The sequence below is a fragment of the Clarias gariepinus genome, chromosome 19, assembly GCF_024256425.1.
Source record: "Clarias gariepinus isolate MV-2021 ecotype Netherlands chromosome 19, CGAR_prim_01v2, whole genome shotgun sequence".
Lineage (NCBI taxonomy): Eukaryota > Metazoa > Chordata > Actinopteri > Siluriformes > Clariidae > Clarias > Clarias gariepinus.
In genome coordinates, this window is record NC_071118.1 from 22,789,300 (window position 1) to 22,807,952 (window position 18,653).

General features: G+C 39.0%; 1 protein-coding gene across 1 annotated transcript in view; it reads left to right on the forward strand.

Moving 5' to 3' along the window:
- The window catches only part of LOC128507169 (lysosome membrane protein 2-like), a 65,951-nt gene extending 47,789 nt beyond the window's left edge, over positions 1–18,162 (forward strand). The window contains exons 7-12 of the mRNA XM_053477845.1: positions 6,366–6,544; positions 7,269–7,387; positions 10,652–10,725; positions 11,157–11,208; positions 14,102–14,206; positions 17,411–18,162. Coding sequence (XP_053333820.1) covers positions 6,366–6,544; positions 7,269–7,387; positions 10,652–10,725; positions 11,157–11,208; positions 14,102–14,206; positions 17,411–17,512 — 631 coding nt within the window. The 3' untranslated portion in view covers positions 17,513–18,162. The remainder of the gene's footprint in view (positions 1–6,365; positions 6,545–7,268; positions 7,388–10,651; positions 10,726–11,156; positions 11,209–14,101; positions 14,207–17,410) is intronic.
- The last annotated feature ends 491 nt before the right edge of the window (positions 18,163–18,653 follow it).

The window sequence follows — 18,653 nt, forward strand, 5'->3', positions numbered from 1 at the left end:
AAATGACAAAGCTAAGGTTATAGGTAACATGAAACAAAAACATGGAGACAGCTACTACCAAAAATAAAATAAGCAAAATAAGCAAAATAAGCATGGCTTTTGGGATAAAGCTCATATGAGCTTTATCAGACTAGTAGGTCTTGTGGTCTGTGTTGATTTTAAGCTAATTACTGAGGAGATGCATTGTCATAGCTGGGGTCATACTGGCACATTACAATCACCCAAATATTAATACTTCCATCTAGTAGTTATCTGTACAGCTGACTGATAGTTAATTAAGTCTGAGTCACAAGCAACTTTGGTTAAAGAGGGCTACCTGGTTAGCTTACATGCAGCAGTCATATTTACATACTACTTGCCAAAGGGGGAAAGGTGTAAAATATTGTTATAATTCGGGAGAAACGCGGGCGACTTTTGACCGCGGAGTAAATTACTAGCTAGTGAAAAACGGGAGGTTAGCAGGTGTGTATATTTGTGAGAGGGTCAGTGTTTTGTAACACCCCAGCATTTTATTTTCTCAAACAGTGAGATTAATAAAGTTCTAATGTTAACTAAATGCTAGCGTCATGCTAATACTACAGTTACAGTTTCGTCACCCTGCAAACATTCTACAGAGAAAGATAAAAAGCTCAGACATCTTATCCGTTTCCTTCATACACAGGTGAGAAACTAGCAGCTATTGTCAGCTAAATTATCTTACCTCAGACCAGCCTGAAAGTTTAAGTGTAACCTTAACACGGTAACTAATAAATCTCACATAGAGTAATATTTTTTCAGTCATATGTGACTTAGGTGAGTGAACATGTGTATACAGACCTTGTATTTAACGTCATTTTCCCTTAAATGAACCGTCATCAGCGGTGTGGGAGCTCAAGAGAGACACGAAGCTCTGACTGACAGCCGCTGAATCCACCGGTGAACTTTGGGGGAGGAGCCAAGCAAACTTCAACCCAGCAGCTGGGTTACACAAAAACTACCCAACTCTCTGTAAATAACCCAGAAAAATGACCCAACAGCGGCAACCCAGCGTTTGGGTAGAAAAAACAACCCAGCGTTTTTTAGAGTGTACTTAGCTGTAACGGGTTGTTTTCATAAACATCTTCACACGCAGCAAGCTTTAGAATTCCCACAGAATGGTGCAAAAGAGGTCAGAGGAGAATGACCAGGTTGGTTCAAGTTGACAGAAAGGATATAATAACTCAAGAAATATCTTTTTTATCTTTTTCTCCCATCACATTGTGTAAAAGCATTTTGGTGTACACGAAACATTGAACCTTCTAGGATGCCACACATCAAACCTTGAGGTTGATACACTACAACAGCAGAAGACTAAACTAAGCTCCTGTCAGCCAAGAGCAGGAATCTAAGCATTCACAAGCACAAATTCCCTAGACAGGTAAAAATGGGCTTTTTCAATTCTTCATCTATCCAGTTTCTGTGAGTCTCAGAGCGATTCCTAATGTGGTCTTCTGCTGTTTTAACCCATCTACCTCATGGTTTGTTGTGAATTCTAGGATGCTTTTCTGATGAGCTCAAACCAGTCTGGTCATTGTCCTCTGATCTCTCTCACCAACACGGTGTTTCAGCCTGCAAACCATTCACACAGGATTTTATTTATTTATTTATTTCTCTTTCACATAATTCTTTGCAAACTCCAGAGGCTGTTGTAGGTGTCAAAATCTCAGTGGTTCAGCAGCTTATAAAATACTCATCAAACTAATCTGGCACAAATACATAACTATGCCACTGTTAAAGTTACAGGAATCAAATTTTTTTCCATTCTCATATTTATTGTGAAGATTATCTGAAGCTCTCGGCCTATAGCTGCACGATTTTACCGTTATGCTTCTGACACATGATTTCCTGAATGGATAAATTCACTAATAAACAGGTACACAGATGTTCCTATTAAAGTGCCTAGGGTATATTATTAACAAAAACACTTTTCAATTAATTATATTAAAAAAAAATAGCTGTCTAAGGGATTCTGGTACAAAAAACTTTTTTCTAAATATTATTGTTTAATAATTAAATTGATTGTTCTGTTCTATTTTTTCAATTGGTATTTTGGTGTTAGAGGAAGAGTGTGTGTAATGAAAGAGAAAGCCTTGTTTTAAAAATGTTTGTTTTTTAAAGAGGGAATTTTATTTCTGTGACAGAAATTGACAGAATAATTGTTCTTTTAATGAAACAAATCCTGCCTTTTGTTGAGTCAGATGGGAAATCAGTGGAAATTAACTTAAACAGAGGGCCAACAGCACACAGAACAGCGTGTACACATGATCATTAAACACTAACTGTGTAAGGAAATTACAGCGTTCAAGGTTGTAGTCTGGATATGAAAGTGAGGTTCCATGGATTTACACACAATCAAATTATTATCAAATTAAGCACAATTAAATACAGTTAAACATTGGATTGCAGGCATAATTTGTTTCGGAAGCATGTTTGTATATCAAAGCACTCGCATATCAAAGCAAAGTTCCCGTAAGAAGTAATGGAAACTCCGACAGTTTGTCCACATCCCAAACATATTCATGTAAAGATGATTAATACGAAATTGCTGTTAGAAAGTAAGAAAAAAACAAATCACGGGGGAGAGGACGCTGGCGCTCGCTGTTTGCCGCTTCTCCTGCTGCTGCTGCTGTTTTTATTTTTCTGCTGCTGTTTTTATTTTTATACGGACTGTTTTAGTAACCCGGAGGCTGTTTTTTTTTAAACCTTAGTTTTTTACCTTTGGTTTATGGCGTTTTTAAGACGTTGTGTGCTTCCTTGGACATCTGCTCTGTGGTCTCAATACACTGAAATTTTTTGAGCCTGGTTTTCGCTGCTTCTGCAGTTATTTGGCTGCTAGCTTGTTTTGCTAGTTTTCCGGCGACCGGCATGAGGCTAAAATACACCATCTCGCACTTGTTAAGTCATAACAAGTATTCCATTCCTACAACAAATCCCTTGGCAGTCTCCTAGATTTCCATGCCCCTGTGAGATATAGAACTGTCTGCTTCTCACGTTCTCTTCTCCCCTGGTATACATGTGAGCTGCAGAAGATGAAGACAACTGGGCGTGTTCTTGAGCGACGTCTACAGGCTTCAGGACTCACTGTTCATAAGCAAGTTTACAGAGAACATCAGAAGGCATATGCAAGAGCATTGAGAGCTGCAAGATCACAGTTTTATTCAAATATCATTAACAATAGCTCTGGAAATTCAAAGCAACTATTCTCTACTATTAATCGCCTATTGAAACCACAATTTCAATCTGATCTGGAAGCTACAGAGGAAAAATTGCAATAACATCATTACTTTCTTCAGGAAAAAAGTGGATACCATCCGCTCGTCTCTATCGAGTTCCTCTGCACTACCTGTCTTAATGGATGACCCACAGCCAGGGAATTTGCAACCTTTCAGCTGTTTCTCTGAAGTTACACAGCAAGAGGTTGAGGTCATTGTCAGAAAGGTGAAACCATCAAATTGTGCTCTGGACCCTTTTCCTACAGTTTTGGTTAAATCCAACCTTTGTGCTATAAGCCCCCTGATTACCAGGATAATAAATCACTCTCTCCAGACTGGATATGTTCCCGCTACATTGAAATCTGCTATCATCAGACCACTTTTTTAAAAATCCACCTTTGATCCAGAAGTACTTGCAAACTACAGGCCCATTTCTAACCTCCCATTCCTTTCAAAAGTACTTGCTGCACAGCTTCAGTCTCATCTAAAACAAAATAATTTGTTTGAGAAATTCCAGTCTGGTTTCCGCCCCTGCCACAGTGTAGAAACAGCTCTGGTTAGAGTCATGAAAGACCTGCTGATGTCGGCTGATGCTGATTTTTTTATCGCTTCTCATCCTGTCGGACTTGTCTTTGGCCTTTGATAATGTTGATCACAACATTCGGCTTCACAGATTACGTCACACTGTTGGACTCTCTGACTCTGTTTACAACTGGTTCTCATCTTACTGAAAGCACGGAGCATGTTGCCCTGGGAGAGGCTAAATCCGCTATACACAATGTCACCTGTGGTGTTCCTCAGGGCTCTGTGCTCGGTCCGATTTTGTTTATATTGTATATGCTTCCCCTGGGCTATATCATCAGGCAGCATAGTATTTTATTTCATTGCTATGCTGATGATACTCAGCTCTACCTCAGGATAAATTCCACCTCCTCGTCTACTCTGCCATCATCCACTTTGACCATCTGTTTGGAGGAGATAAAGTTATGGATGAAGCAGAATTTCCTGCAGCTAAACAGCTCTAAGACTGAAACTATTATAGTAGGCACCCCACACCAGGTTAGGTCATCTAACATCACCAGTATTACCTTTTCTGGTCAGGATATCCCATTGTCAACATCTGTTATAAACCTTGGGGTTAAAATAGACTCTTGTTTGACGTATGAGGCTCATGTCAAACATCTGTGTAAAACGTGTAATTTTCACCTCAGGAATATAGCAAAACTGCGTCCAGCACTCACGTTTGCTGATGCAAAAAAAGTTAGTCCATGCGTTTGTCTCCTCCAGGCTGGACTTCTGCAATGCACTTCTCATTGGGACTACTGGAAAAACCCTTAAAAAGCTGCAGTATATTCAGAACAGTGCTACTAGGATCCCGATGAGAGGGCGTAAATACGACCATATTACGCCCATTCTTAAATCTCTTCACTGGCTCCCTTTTTATTTAGAATTGATTACAAGGTTGCCCTTCTTACGCACCAGTGTATTTATGGGGATGCCCCTCATTACCTCAAAGAACTTATTTCCTCACATACGTCCACATGCAACCTCCGCTCTGCATCAGTACATCTTTTGAAAACTCCTAAGACTAAATTTCATACCATGGGAGATCGAGCTTTTTGCTCAGCTGCAATCAGACTGTGGAATGCTCTCCCTAAGTATCTGAGGACGCCACAGACTGTTGATGCTTTTAAATCTGGTCTTAAAACTTATCTTTTTATCAGAGCTTTTGGGTCGAATTAATTTTGTAGCACTGTAACAAACTTTTAATTTGTTTCAAATATAACGTGCATTATAAATAAAATGTATTATTATTATTATTATTATTATTATTATTAAATTAACCTGCACTTAACCAAAAGGAATGATGCAGTTCTGATTCTGCCTTCAGTCCTGTCTGTGAAAAGCATGCTCTATGGGTTAAAGCAGGTGACTGACTTTGCTAGTGAATAATTTCCCATTTCTTCCTTGCCTTGTGTAGCTTTCACTGTATGTTTTGGGTCATTATCCATCTCCAATATGAAGCCACGTCCTAGTTTTACAGAACTGCTGTTAAGTCATTAATAAACACCAGTGATCTGGATCCATTGGCAGTCATACACACTTATGCCTCCACCAATCTAAATAGATGATGTGGTATGCTCTGGATCATAATGATCATCAAAGAATCATGGCTGTAGTGATTAAAACAAGAAGGGAGATAGGAGGAGGGAGAGGGCTACTGTGTAGGATGACTTTCTCACACACACACACACACACACACACACACACACACGCACACACACACACACACACACACACACACACACACACACACACACGCACACACACGCACACAAACCAGCTCCTGACAGGCCAGTGAGAGGAGAGGAGGATAAAGGGGACTCCCGTGTAGAACAACTGTCTTATAATCAGGTTGTACTACAAGTTTTACTGTTTGTTATAATTGTTATAAATGTTTGTTCTTGTAATGTGCATTAATTCATGACCAGTCTTTAGATTATAAAAATTGGTCATAAACATAATCACTCAGTGCTTCAAATGAAGTAATTCATGTTAAATTATTTTAAATTATATGTACTTTAAAAAATCCTCATGTAATACACTTATTCTCATTTCATTTCCAAAATTACACAGATACACATTGTACTTTGAAATTTAAAAAAGATTAAGGACAGAAATATGCTACAAGTTCTATGGTCCTTTTCATTTAATTTAGAACTCGGGTCTGTGTGCATGGAGTTTGCATGTTCTCCCACTGCTTAGTGGGTTTCCCTCTGGGTAAATTGCTTATAGTTTGTGTGTGTGTGTGTGTGTGTGTGTGTGTGTGTGTGTGTGTGTGTGTGTGTGTGTGTGTGTGTGTGTGTGTGTGTGTTTGTGTGTGTGCCCTGTGATGGATTGGCACCCTGTCAAGGGTGTACCCTGCCCTAAGTCTCCTGATACCTTCCCACGATTCTATCTCAGCACGATCTATCTAATCTTTAGTGCCAAGTAGGCTAAATGTTAACACGGATATTAATATTATCACAAATACTTCAAAAAGGGAATTCCTAATTCAGTGTCTCTGTCTATAAACAGCCAGGTGCTTTATTCTTATCTTATTTATAGCTTTTTTTATTCCTATACTTTTTCTAGGTCAATCTACATGTTGTTTGAGAAAGAGGTTGTGGTGAAGGGGATTCCAGCATATCGATACACTCCTCCTCGTGCTGTGTTTGCCAGTGGAAAGAACAATCCAGAAAATGAAGGTTTCTGCCTTGAGAAAAACACTTGCTTAGATGATGGGGTCTTAGATGTTTCAGTGTGTCGCAAAGGTAATGCATAGATACATGACAATCGAATCAGTATTTGCTTTTTGAACATGCCATTTCAAAGACGGACAGTTTGTACCACATAAGCTAGCTAGTTATGTTAATATAGGGTGATTCACTCGAGAGAGGCCCCGAATATTCTGTAGTAACTCTTGCTATGATGACTCAATCTGAACCAAAAGATACACTGCATACCTTGACGTATGTCTAATCGATTGCCTTATATGCAATGCTTAAAGTGATCACCATTTTCTGCCAGAAACATTTTGACGCGGCAATTCATGTTCCTGAACATATTTGCAAGGATATTGGGAGAAATAGGAATTTCAAATCTTCCACTCATGGGCATCTCAGGATGTTTAAAGCTCCATATACTAAGAAGCACATTGTACATGTGTTTCGTTTAGATTGCTTCATCCTAGCAAGAGTTATTACAGAATATTCAGGGCCTCTTTCAAGTTAATCACCCTGTATAATCAGTGTAAGGTTTTGATCAGGGTGTTGGATTGCCATGTGCTTAATATTACATGCCATGTAATTAATATGAATTGGAATGAACTTTGATTGAATGAACTGCATTGGAAAATATCTAAGATGATCTTTAAATGCAGTTTTCTTCCAAAAAAATTTATCCTTGTTATGTAATATTTCCCTTTACCGTTTCTTTCTTTTTTCCACATTCATCTTACCTGTCCATGTTCTCACCTTATTTATGTTTCTTCTGCAGGTGCTCCTGTCATTGTCTCTTTTCCTCATTTCTACTTGGCTGATCAGAAATACATTGATGCCATCGAGGGAATATCACCCGTGCACGAACATCATCAGACTTTCCTCGACCTAAACCCTGTAAGCAAATCCCCTCATTGGATCAATAAAACTTCAGGAAACCGTTATGTAAATCAGATTAACTAATACTCTTATGTACACTTTATGTATTTTACATTTGTTGCTGACTGAGTTGGTTCTTGATGTCTTTATGATGTTATTGTGGCTACTTCTTTCAGTCAGTGAGGACGTAATAAAAGTGTGCGGTAGTGTATTTGATGAATAATGTGCGTTTGATGAATAGTAGTCCAGTCAAGTCAAGTAGGCTTTTATTGTCATTCAAACCATATACAGTTCAGTACACAGTGAAACAAAACAACGTTCCTCCAGGATCAAAGTGCTACAAATATGCAACAACATAAATTTACTACACAACTCTACCTCTAACTAAGACACCTGATTAGCTGAATAGCTCTGATCTGACAGATTTACATTTTGTATTTTTAAGTTAAGCTAAAAAAGCGACAACAATAGACAACGGACAACAAAGTGCAAATGTGCAAACAAAGAGCTACACAGTGACAAACACAACATGTTTCAGTATTTTTGTGGTAATGAGGTATGAGTTGAGGTAGTGGGAGGAGAAACAGTAAACAGAAACATTTGACATTCCTGAGTAGCAACAATGATTTAAAGATTTTTGTGCAAAAAATAGCAAGAAGATAAATATTGTGTAATATATTGCAAAAAGAGAAGATCAGGTAGGTCAGCATGAACAAATTTTGAGATCACAGTGTTTGTGCATGTGTGTGTTTATCAGTTCAGTCCTGATGTTATTTAGATAGTCTGAGTAATTTGTGTGTGTGTGTGTGTGTGTGTGTTTTATCAGTCCAGTCCCATTGTATTGAGGAGACAGATGGCTTGTGGGTAAAAACTGTTACATAATTTGGATGTGAGTGCCCGAATGCTTCTGTACCTTTTTCCAGATGGCAGTAGGGTGAAGAGTGTGTGAGAGGGGTGTGTCCGATCAGCCACAATGCTGGTGGCTTTGCGAATGCAGCATGTATTGTGTATGTCTTCAATAGAGGAGAGAGAGACCCCGATGATCTTCTTAGCTGTCCTCACTATCCGCTGTAAGGTCTTGCGGTCCGATATGGCACAATTCCCAAACCAGACAGTGATGCAGCTGCTCAATTGTCCCTCTATAAAAGGTTGTGAGGATTGGTGGTGGAAGCTGAGCCCTCCTCAGCCTTTTCAGGAAGAAAAGACATTGTTGGACTTTCTTGTGCAGAGAGCTGGTGTTGAGGGACCAGGTAAGGTTCTCCTCCAGGTGGACACCCAGAAATTTTCAGGAATCTCCACAGAGAAACCGTCGATGTTGAATGGAGGGTGATCGCTCCATGTCCTCCTGAAGTCAAGAACCATCTTTTTTGTCTTATCGAAGTTCAGAGACACGTTGTTGTCCTTACAACCGTTTGTTAGCCTCTGCACTTCCTCCTGTATGCTGACTCCTCGTTCTTGCAGATGAGAACCACTGCGGTCGTGTCATCAGCAAACTTGATGATATGATTGAAGCTGTGTGTCGCTACAAAATCAGCACAGCAGAGTCAGCAGTGTGAACAGCAGGGGACTGAGCACACAGCCCTGGGGGCCAGCCAACCTTGTCCCCCACTCTGAAGGCAGAGTCTCGGGTCCTCAGAAGTGCACGCACCTCTGCAGTAATCCACGGTTTCTGGTTGGGTCGTGAGATGATGCTCTTGGAAACAGTGACATCATCGGTGCACTTGTTGATGTAGCTGGTCACTGATCACGTGTACTCCCCCAAGTCAGTGAATAACTTGTTAGAACACTACAAAACACATGCATTTTTAACAAAACAACTATAAAAGTGTGAAAATGGTCATTAAAAAGTATTCAGTGCACGTGCATATATCCATCAATCCAGGAACTTCTGTAGTCCAACTAGGGACTGTGGAGGCCAATGTTGACCATTGTATTTATTCTCATTTGTACGACCATGGTATAACCTGTAATCTTCACAACCTTCACACACAATGCAGGCAATTTGGAAATGCCAATTAGCCTAATGCTTAATGTCTTTGGGAGAAAACCCACCAAGCATGGGGAAAACATGCAAATTCCATGCGCACAGACCAAACCCAGGACCTGGAGGTGCATGGCAACAATGCTAAGCACTAAGCCACTGTGCCGCACATGCATATATGCGTTTCCTGAACTCTTAAAGATTGACACAGACCATACATGGTTCTCTAAATTTATATTATAGGTATAAGAATGTAAAATGTTAAAATGAAGAGAAAAAATTAAATAAAGTTACTATAGCAAATACAATGTGTGTATAAACATTGAAATAATTAAACACAGAAAAGGCTGATCCTGTGTACATGCCTATCTTTTGCAGATAATGAATATTAATGAGCAGTGTTGGGGGGCGATACTTTTTGAAGTAACTAATTACAAAATTGCTTTCTTTAAAAAGTAATCCGTTACATTACAGCGTTACTTTCTGATAAAAGTAACTAGTTAGAGTACTTTTCCATTGCAGAAAATGAAAACTCCTTTGTGATTCCTCGTGCATGTTGTTTTAGTCAAGACCTTTATAATTATTCTACCATCATCACTCCCATAATCTGTTAACTACTAAGACCCCTATCGCACCTACACGGTTTCGTGAGTATGGTAATGCAACGTGACAAGGTTTCAAAATGAACAAGAAATTCAAACAAGTAAAAAATTTTCTTGGCAGATTCTGTAAAAAGCTTGCATCTTTTTTTGCGAGTTGGATCTGTATCTACGATGATGGTTGTTTTGAAGAAATTTATAATGCGGTCTCGGGTCACGTGATCTCAGTACCACAGAAGTACCACAGAAGTTGGACCTAATTAGCATATTAAAAGTACAGGCTGCACAAAACAATAAAAAAAAAATGCTAGTGCATATGGCAAAGCAAAAGTGCTTACTTGTGAAAGCACAGAAGTTAAAGAAAACAGGGGCTAGTGCATATTTGATGCATGACTTTCTGAACATTGTTTTTTGAAATTTTGCTGTTAAATGCTTGACTATTAAATTTTACAATATCATTTAATATTCACCAAATTATTATTATACACGTGTACATGTATCCAATCCATAAACTAAAAGTTTAACTAAACATATGAAGGTGCACCAGTTTAAAATATATTTTCCCCTGTTATTATTATAGGTCCTCTAGCTGTACTGTGTAGTAGCCCACATCTAAACCTACTATGTTACATTAATTAAAGAGTAAGAAAGTACTATGTGTACAATATATAATAACATGTGTGTGCGTCTGTGTGTGTGTAGACGACAGGTGTGCCAGTTCGTGCTGCCAAAAGAGTCCAAATAAACATTAAACTTGACAAAATACCCGGATTTCCGTAAGTACACTTTTTTACACTGTCTGGATTTTTATACATTTTTCTTTTTTGGTCCTCTTAAATGTAGCTATTCTGTATAAATAAGTATACATGCATTCCTGTGCAAAAGTCAGGCATAAAAAAAACATCTAACTTACTGCATAAACCAGTGAGAAACCAGGTGCAGATGATGACAGATGTTCAAACAGGTGATTAATACTGGTGATTCTAAATGCTGAGTGGGTGGAACAGACGAGAGGGGAAAAGAGGTTGCTCATGAGGTTGTTACCTAAACCACAATCTGCCAAATTTTTCCAAAATGTTTCCTTTTAGTTACTGCTTTTTAAGATTAGGGTTCATTTTAGAGTAGGGATATCATTTGAATACTTAGTTAGCTGTTGTAATAATTAGGTCAGTATAAAACAAGGTGTGTCTCTATATGTGTTCTACAGAATAACCAAAAACCTGAACGACACCATTTTCCCTGTCATGTTCTTTAATGAGGTAAGGAATTTAAAGGGGAAAAACTATTTAAAAAACAAAAACAGTTGTTGTTGTTCAATACAAAAAGTTATATCACTTTTTTTGCCCTGAAACTATGAGAATGAGGTAGTTGATGCGTGTGACATTCAGATCAGCAGCAAGAGTAGGGAGCAGGTTGAGATGAGTCTAGAGAGGTGAAGAGAAGAGGCATGAAGATCAGTAGGAGCAAGATGGAGTACATGAGTGTAAATGAGAGAGGGGTGGGGAAAGGTGCAGTTGCAAGGAGTAGAGAAGTCAAGAGGAAAGTGCAGGCACGGTGGAATGGGTAGGGAAGAGAAGCAGGACTGATCTGTGACAGAATGGTATCGGCAAAAATGAAAGGGAAAGTTTACAGGACGGTAGTGAGACCAGCAATGTTGTATGGATTGAAGATGTTACCGCTGACAAAAAAAAACAGGAAACAGAGCTGGAGGTGGCAGAGATGAAGATGTTTCAATTTACTTTTGGAGTGAAGAAGAATGGACAGGATTGGGAATGAGGATATTACAGGGACAGGGCAGGTAGGACGGTTTGGGGACTTAAGATTAAGATGGTTTGGACATGTTCGGAGAAGGGATAAGGGGTATTTCAGGATATTAATGTTAGAGATGGAGCTGCCAGACAGGAGGAGAAGAGCAAGGCTCAAGAGAAGATTTTTATGGATGTGGTGAGGGAGCACATGCAGGAGGTTGGAATGACAAGGAAGGACGTGGTAGAGGGTTAGATGGAGACAAATGGTCGGCTGTGGAGACCTCTATTGGGAGAGAGAATAGTGTAGTCATGAAAGTACATGTTTTTCTATGCTGAATAAAAACAGCGACAAAATAACTTTATAATAATATCTTCTTATAATAGGAATAATAAAGCTTAAAAAGTGCTGCAACTGGAGATTCTTTCCATAAATGCAAAAAACAAGGAGTTTCCATTAGCTTCCAGTAGTTTTGGTGTAACGTCCACCATATAAGTCCCTGTATCATTTGTTTCACGATATAGAAATCATACTTTATTACTTAATCATCATCAACTTTGTAAATGCCACTACTGCAACAACAACTGTTACAAAAAAGTAATCAAAACTTTGGGAGAAATTGTAAGTGGTATAAATAATGATAATAGACAGTATTATATACAGTGGTGTGAAAAACTATTTGCCCCCCTCCTGATTTCTTATTCTTTTGCATGTTTGTCACACAAAATGTTTCTGATCATCAAACACATTTAACTATTAGTCAAAGATAACACAAGTAAACACAAAATGCAGTTTTTAAATGATGTTTTTTATTATTTAGGGAGAAAAAAAAATCCAAACCTACATGGCCCTGTGTGAAAAAGTAATTGCCCCCTGAACCTAATAACTGGTTGGGCCACCCTTAGCAGCAATAACTGCAATCAAGCGTTTGCAAAAACTTGCAACAAGTCTTTTACAGCGCTCTGGAGGAATTTTGGCCCACTCATCTTTGCAGAATTGTTGTAATTCAGCTTTATTTGAGGGTTTTCTAGCATGAACCGCCTTTTTAAGGTCATGCCACAACATCTCAATCGGATTCAGGTCAGGACTTTGACTAGGCCACTCCAAAGTCTTCATTTTGTTTTTCTTCAGCCATTCAGAGGTGGATTTGCTGGTGTGTTTTGGGTCATTGTCCTGCTGCAGCACCCAAGATCGCTTCAGCTTGAGTTGACGAACAGATGGCCGGACATTCTCCTTCAGGATTTTTTGGTAGACAGTAGAATTCATGGTTCCATCTATCACAGCAAGCCTTCCCGGTCCTGAAGCATCAAAACAACCCCAGACCATCACACTACCACCACCATATTTTACTGTTGGTATGATGTTCTTTTTCTGAAACGCTGTGTTACTTTTATGCCAGTATAACGGGACACGCACCTTCCAAAAAGTTCAACTTTTGTCTCGTCGGTCCACAAGGTATTTTCCCAAAAGTCTTGGCAATCATTGAGATGTTTTTTAGCAAAACTGAGACGAGCCTTAATGTTCTTTTTGCTTAAAAGTGGTTTGCGCCTTGGAAATCTGCCATGCAGGCCGTTTTTGCCCAGTCTCTTTCTTATGGTGGAGTCGTGAACACTGACCTTAATTGAGCCAAGTGAGGCCTGCAGTTCTTTAGTTGTTGTCCTAGGGTCTTTTGTGGCCTCTCGGATGAGTTGTCTCTGCGCTCTTGGGGTAATTTTGGTCGGCTGGCCACTCCTGGGAAGGTTCACCACTGTTCCATGTTTTTGCCATTTGTGGATAATGGCTCTCACTGGGGTTCGCTGGAGTCCCAAAGCTTTAGAAATGGCTTTATAACCTTTACCAGACTGATAGATCTCAATTACTTTTGTTCTCATTTGTTCCTGAATTTCTTTGGATCTTGGCATGATGTCTAGCTTTTGAGGTGCTTTGGTCTACTTCTCTGTGTCAGGTAGCTCCTATTTAAGTGATTTCTTGATTGAAACAGGTGTGGCAGTAATCAGGCCTGGGGGTGACTACAGAAATTGAACTCAGGTGTGATAAACCACAGTTAAGTTATTTTTTAACAAGGGGGCAATCACTTTTTCACACAGGGCCATGTAGGTTTGGAATTTTTTTTTTTTTCTCCCTTAATAACGTAAACCTTCATTTAAAAATGCATTTTGTGTTCAATTATGTTATCTTTGACTAATAGTTAACGGTTTTTGATGAGCAGAAACATTTAAGTGTGACAAACATGCAAAAGAATAAGAAATCAGGAAGGGGGCAAATAGTTTTTCACACCACTGTACATTTTTGTATGTTATTGTATTTTTATCGTCTTATGTATTGGTTTTTTTCATGATCATCTATTAGCCAGTTCGTATTGTAGTGTGCATTGAATGATGATGCGTGTACGTGTGTGTGTTGTAGTCTGTTGTGATTGATGACGCCTCAGCACAGGAGCTGCAGAAGCAGCTTTTTAATCATACCAGTCCTCCCTTGCATCCTGCTGGGTCTGGAAGTTTTGAGAAAAAGGTAATGAGTTTGTGTTTAAAAGAGCGAGAGAAAGAGAGAGTGAGAGAGAGAGTGTTCAGAGAGAGGTGTGTGCGTGACAAAGTTTCTCGGAAAGTTTTTGGTTACTCTTACCTCATTTTCCATTCTTCTTACACACTTAGCATTCTCATAACCCACAAAAAAATTTGATATTTTAAACGTAGGGTGAAGATCACGGTCACATAACCTTAAACTGACCTATGCTTTCTTTCCCAGAAGGCTGCAGGCCCTCTGGTATGTGTGAGTTTTGCTCTACATTCATGTACAACAACATTACAGGAGAATGTTAGCAATAAAATCACGCAAGATTGGAAGGGGAAAGACATCGAGCCTCATTTAATTGGCCTATCAGACTTTGGTGATAAATATAAGACTGAACAGGATGTGCTGCAGTGTTGTTGACTTTCCTCCACTGCCATGTGTCAATTTATCAGCTTGTCAAGAATCCTTTCGCACGCAAGTGTGTTTGATTTCCTTGTGATGCTACAGCCAACCATAGACAAGAGTCTAGAGAGCAGAGTGGCTGCTCTCTCTCGGGATGAAAAGATGGCAGACCCGCACTCCCACATGGATCAGGGTGACACTAGCCAATCATGAGCACCTGCGAGCCCACACAAGGGGATGGGGTGGAAAGAATTAAAGATATATATTTTTATTACACAAAAAAACAGGCACAGCTGAGCAGTCTCAATCTTAGTTGATCTGTCAGCTCATTACTTGAAGCAGCACACACCTTGCTGTGACCTTGTCAAATGTTTTACTTGTTTTAAACCATTTTAGGCAAATTTGTGTCACATAATGCCAGATAAGAATTTTAACATAAATATGATCCATCATATCAAGTCAGATATGACGAGTCACATTTATGTTAAAAAGCTTCGCCAATGGTGTGCAGATCTTCAATTTTGCCAAAAATCTATTTAAAATTAAAATTTTATCCGTCACATACACAGTCATACACGGTACGATATGCAGTGAAATGCTTACACGACCGCCAGTAAACTGTAAAAATAAGGGCATAATAAAAATATTAAAAAATATAGAAATATAGAAGAAAAAAAGTATATATATAAAATTGTGTCTTGTGCAATGGTCCAGAATGAAAATATAAATATGTAATGCAAATGTGTATTAATGTGTCCATGATTGTCCAGTCAATGTTGGGAGTTTAAATTAAGAGACCTTATTGCCTGCGGGAAGAAGCTCCTCCTCAGTCTCTCTGTGTTGGCCTTCAGGAAGCGGAATCGCTTCCCAGACCGCAACAGAGAAAACAGTCCATTGTTGGGATGGATGAGGTTCGTCACGATCTTCCTGGATTTGGTCCAGCACCACCTGCTGTAGATTGAGTGCAGGTCAGGGAGCTCGGTGCGGATGATGTGCTCAGCTGATCGCACCACCCTCTGTAGAGCTCGTCTGTCCTGCATGGTGCTGTTAAGATCAAGATGCTCTCTATGGTACAGGAGTAGAAATTCCTGAGCACCTTAGAGGGCAGTCTGAAGTCTTTTAAGTGTCTGAGGTGGTAAAGATGCTGTCGGGCCTTTTTGACCACGGTGTTGATGTGACCACCGAGGTATCGGAAGCTGTCCACTCTTTCCACTGGGCTCTCGTTAATGATGGGGGTCTGGTAGTTTCTCTTCTGCTTTGTACTAAAGTCCACTATCAGCTCCTTTGTCTTGCTGACAAAGGGGTTAAAATAAGTTAATAAATATTTTATCTTCAATTGATTTAGAAAATATTTTAATACAATTGAGAAAGTTCAATCCTAAGCATTGTGTAAAACACTTTAACGAATGCTATCCAAGCTCACACTGGCCATATCTAAGCAATTGTATATGATAGAGTAATTAAATTTGTATAAAAAATGGGCCACCGAGTGGCGCAGTGGTAAAGTTCATTCAGAAAGTTTAATTCCTGAATGCTGTAGCCATCAGCAGGCGGGGGCCTAGAGAGCTCATCAGGGAGGGATGGGAAGCACTAACATCAATCATGGCCCTCCATGGTTGATGCTCACACATGAGAGTAAAGAGTGAATAGCACAAGTATTACATGGTTACGGGATTAGGAACTATCCCTCGGCTTCATAAGCATGCCCAGGGTGCCAGTCAGTGCAACAGTGTCTCGCTCGTGTGCATCAATTCTTCCCTTTTAATATTGCTCTATTGCACAAATACACACACACACACACGCGCAAACCTGCTGCTGCGCACTGACGCCCACTTACACACGCTCTCTGAGCCTCTCCACCAGCCTTAACATTTCAGCCCCAAATAAAACTGCACGCATGTGCTTCTTGTTTTAAGACCGAACGTCATGTGATCACAGCTGAGCCAATGGTTTTTCTATATTGTGCGTTGCAGAATTGTGGGTAATCGTCTCCACGCTCCGTCTTTGTGCTCGTCTCTCACTGGTTGAATCAACACTGTTTACTATAACACTGTGACCACGTGTAAAACATCTTTTGTTTTGTGTTTGTATGCGTGTGTGTACAGTGCGCGTGTACTGTTATTATAACACAAGTGTGTGTCATAAGAGAGGTTGAAGATCCATTTTCTCTCTCTCTCTCTCTCCCTCTCTCTCTCCCTCTCTCTCTCTCTCTCTCTCTCTCTCTCTGTGTCAGCCTGCACTTTGTGTCTGTGTGCACGCATCATTGGAAAGCGTACCCCTTCCCCCCTCCTCTCACCTTCACACACACCCCTCCTTGTCTTGTCTTCACACACACGCACACAGACACACACTCTCTCTAACGGAAACACTGCTCTGTGGCGATAGGTTAATTTGTTTTAGTTTTACTTTACAGCAGTGATTCCGTTAGTGTTAGTGTGTGTGTGTGTGTTAACACAAACTGAAACACTTCTCTGTCTGAATTTATTTTTACTTTTTTTAAAGGTAAAGTGCAGATTAATTTGTTTTATTTTTACTTTATATTTTGTATTAATTATTTTTTTGTGTTTATTTTTTTGGCCTATGGACTGAATAATTTAAGATTTCATAATTTCTTCTGGGGAAATTCGCTTTGATTTACGAATGTTTTGATATACAAGCCTGCTTCCCAGAACGAATTATGCTCACATTCCAAAGTTCCACTGCATCTATAAATAATAGTAATAGTTTTCATGTAGTTAGTGAGATATAATCTTGTAAATACACTTAATTAAATGTAAATCTTCTGCTTTGCTCTTTTTCCAGCAGAGTCCCACAAAGACAGAGACTTCCTACTCTCCAGTCAGCGATAAAGGTGACGAGAAGAATGACACTTTTATTGGCATGACGTCTGTGGAAAAGTCTTGAAAAAACTATGCTGTTCTTTCTCCTTTTTAACTCCTTAGATTTTGAAATGTGACATTGATAGGCCTCCACTCACGATAATTAGATGAATGGGTGATTGAGTGACTGAATAACCAAGAAGGTTTAGAGTCAACAATTTAAATATTTTTTATTAACAAGCTCATGATGCACCTGGCAGGGCATTTTCGGTCAGATTTCAGATTGTAATATACAATAAACTATAAATGCTGCTGTGTTATTTCATGATTCAGGGATGCAGCAGTTGCTAGCATGGCTTGTGCCTTACATTTGCATTTTAAAGTCCAAATCCACTACCAAAAACTGATTTCATCAGGAATCAAAATTAATCTAATTTTAAATGATTTCATAGATACTGCTGCCTGATATAATTGGAAAGTCTTCGGGTTAAACTAAGGACATAAGTAATAAAGTCAGTATCAGGGCTTGGTCATGAAGTATTTGAAATTGGCAATTTAAGACCAAATGACATTGGATTTCCTGGGAAGCTTGTTCAGATTATTTCAGTTACCTGCATGTAACACCTCTGAGGTTGTGAGATTTTTCTTGACCAAAAGCATTCGACATGAGACTTTTTAAAAATTTTAACAATACATAATCACAGGTGACGACAAGTAATTATGTATCAATAAATAAAAATCTATGTAGAAAATGCAAAATGAGGACAGTTGTAGTGCTTTTCTTCTCTATCCAATATAATATGATATACTGTACCATAAAATCTATTAGGCATTTAAAATATTAGATGATATATAACTGAGACGAGGGGGGAAGTATTGACTATTGAAATAAATCTATTAGGAGTCTGGTACAGTTTAAATATGTTGCTGTCTGAACAGTCTTAATTATTATCACTGCAAAGCTGTTTCAATTTAGTAAAAGGGTTTTCACCTTTAATACTTTGCAACTTATGAAATAGCACTTGATCCAGCACATCAGATTATTTGCATTTTTATTTTATTTTTTTATTGAGCGCCACTAGTTACACAAAGTCGAACAAACCTAAATCAGGGTCCCTAAATTTGATCCCACAGTGTTTTGTCCTTCATTATCCTCAGTTAAAGGGCACTTTAAATGATTCTAATGATATTGTTAATTTATTCATCAAATAGTTTTTGTTAAGTTC